At 35.3% G+C, this 2,926-nt stretch overlaps 1 protein-coding gene across 1 annotated transcript; it reads left to right on the top strand.

Annotated features, from left to right (window-relative positions):
• Positions 1-601: 601 nt before the first annotated feature.
• Positions 602-1,195, top strand: LOC107089063 (endonuclease domain-containing 1 protein-like). The gene has a single exon (XM_015381598.1). The coding sequence runs from the start codon at positions 602-604 to the stop codon at positions 1,193-1,195; it is 594 nt and encodes a 197-aa protein (XP_015237084.1).
• The last annotated feature ends 1,731 nt before the right edge of the window (positions 1,196-2,926 follow it).

Genomic DNA, 2,926 nt, shown 5'->3' with positions numbered 1-2,926 from the left:
TGTCCTATATTTATGGAACCATTATTTATCCTGCAATTGCTGCTATTGCACTTCTGGTTAGACCTAAACTGCATTTCATTGCCTTGTACCTGTACCTGTGTAATGACAATAAAGTTGAATCTAATCTAATCTAATCTAATCTAATCTAATCTAATCTAATCTAATCTAATCTAATCATCTAATCTAATCTAATTCTATTACAGCAACTCAATGTGTTTCTACATTATGGCAACATTAATGTGACCATAATGTAGAGGAACCTTATAGCTGTTAATGTTATTTCAAAGTAACACTACTCTACGTAAATACAATTAGACTTAGACAGCTTTATTTATTTTGACCAAGAGCCAATTCTGGCTCTACCTATTTTGAGTAACTTGATTTGAGATACAAATGTTTTTTTTTAGGAAAAAAAGGTTAATTCCCCTAGTTTGTAAACAAGCTTTCTAGCTTTTAAGTCTAAAGAGATAATTGTGTCTTGCCAACAGAGTTGTTGATTTGTTGTACCTCATCAAAGAAATAAGGTGACTAACCTAGTTAATCAATAATGTACTGGTGTTCTTTTCTGCAGTTGGTATCTCCCGATTGGGACAGTCGGGAAATGCATCCTTTAAATGAGGTGTTTAAAAGCCAAGCGGTCCTTGAGGACTACAAGCAGTCGAACTTCACCAAAGGACATCTCGCACCTTGTAGCCACATGAATACAGAAGAAGACAAAGAAGCCACCTTTACTTTGACAAACATTGTTCCCCAGGTGGACAAATCAAATTCAGGCCCTTGGGAAAAATGGGAGGAAAAAGTTAAGAAGAAAATAAAGCCACACTGCAGAGGTGAAATGTACGTTATAACTGGTGTCATGCCTTACGAGTCCAACACAAGCTTGATCAATGACAGAGTGGCTGTTCCTGAGTACATTTGGTCTGCTTACTGCTGCCCCACCTATAAAATACCCAATGGCCTTAAAGATAAGGGCAGTATAAATATGCAACAGTTCTTCCCTACATATGGTGCAGTCGGAAGAAATGATCCCAACAGCAATGAAAAGATTGTGAATAAGACAGATACATCTCAGGGTTATGATGTAAGGGAGATGCCATTGGTAGAGTTGGAGAATATCCTGAAAGAGAGGATGAACAAGGAGGAAGAAGTGAGACTGTTTAAAGACAGCTGCAAGAAAGATAAAACCGAAATATAAAGGAGTACAGGGCATTGCCCACTATATAATTAGTAAAAAAAAAAGCTTGCGCAACCTAATTGTAAGTGTAATCATCATTATAACATAGTAATTAGAATAAAAGCGTATAAAACACATCAGCAAGACAAAAAAAGATGAACCTCTCTCCAATCTTCCAATCTCTCCTTTAGTGCCCCGCCTTCCAGTGGTCATTTCAATTATGTGTTAGGTAAGGATATGGCTCTTACTTTGAAAAGCTCTATCTAGAATAACAAATCTGTCAAAATAGTGGTGATTTTTATTAATAAAGCAGAGAGAGAAAAAAAAATAAAATAAATGTTATTTGACAACTTAACAGAGATACATTCTGTTCGGTTCTCTCTGCCTCATCTGAATTTAATCATTCTTGACAATTAACAGTTTAAAACACATAAATGGTTTTCAGTACCCGCTCTTTAGAAATCTGTATGTTATTTAGATGTTGGTATATGTACAATGTGATTGTTGCAACCACTGTAAACTCCCACCACCGGTTTCTTAATAGAATGTCGTGCCTCTGGAGTTCTGTAACATGTCCACACTTGTCAAAGTTGGATTTGTCTTATCCATTATCATAAAGCTTTGCAAAATAAATAAATACATAAATAAAAATCATACATGAAATACAGAACTGTTGTTTTGAAATAATTTAATATGGATTACATTGTTGGTCTCCAAAAATCCTGATTCCACGAGGAAAAAAGATAGCGGTTAGCTTAGGATATAGACATAAGCTTTTCAGAGTGTTAACCAGGCCTGGGGTCCATTACAATAAGAACGTTTCCTAAACCTAAAATAAGGGAGACTCTAAGGTTTCCGTTTTACAAAGACAGTTTTCTTAACCTCTGTTTCTCTCACCGTAGTAACATTCTCCCCAGCAAACCTGGTTGGTAGCAGATTTTTAGTAAACTCAGAGTGTCCTCTGTTTCCTCTCTCCTTAGAGCCAATCATGATGTTTTATTTCTTGATTTAGTCAGGAGATTTTTGTTGTAGTTTTGTGCATAAAAAAAAAAAAAAGATATATACTCACTAGGTCCGTTAGACAAATTAGCTTTTAAAAACACACATCACATGTCTCTTTGACGAGGATCTTATCTGCATTAATCCACAGGATAAGATGTAGCTGTGTGCAAAAAAAAAAACATACAGTGTATGCCTTATTTTATAAAGAGCAAAACTTCCTTTGAATACATCAATATCTGCATTAATCTACTTACACTTTAGAGTTGGCTAACAAATAGAACATTAATACATCCAATATATAAGCGTGCCCTCAATAAACCTACCTAATGCTCGTCATTCAAAGACTGGCAACGTTTCTGTACACTCCACTTATTACCACCATCTACCAGTAAGTGGTGCTGTTTCTCGCTATTATACCTGAACCCAATAAATGTATGATAGGTGGAATCCTCTGCATATTAAACAATGTTACATATACATATTTAAAAAAAAATGTTATTAGAGTACTCAAATACATAAAATATAAATAATGTCAAAGGGGTGGCATAGAAACAGTTTTCTTTAAAAAGCATCTATATTGGTCCTTCAACATACACTATATTGCCAAAAGTATTTGCTCACCCATCCAAATTATTGGAATCAGGTGTTCCAATCACTTCCATGGCCACAGGTGTATAAATTCAAGCACCTAGGCATGCAGACTGTTTTTACAAACATTTGTGAAAGAATGGGTCGCTCTCAGGAGCTCAG

Source organism: Cyprinodon variegatus, unplaced genomic scaffold, assembly GCF_000732505.1.
Source record: "Cyprinodon variegatus isolate N-32 unplaced genomic scaffold, C_variegatus-1.0 Scaffold237, whole genome shotgun sequence".
NCBI classification, from domain to species: Eukaryota; Metazoa; Chordata; class Actinopteri; order Cyprinodontiformes; family Cyprinodontidae; genus Cyprinodon; species Cyprinodon variegatus.
Note: the sequence above shows the minus strand (reverse complement) of the source record. Positions and strands in the feature narration are given on the sequence as shown.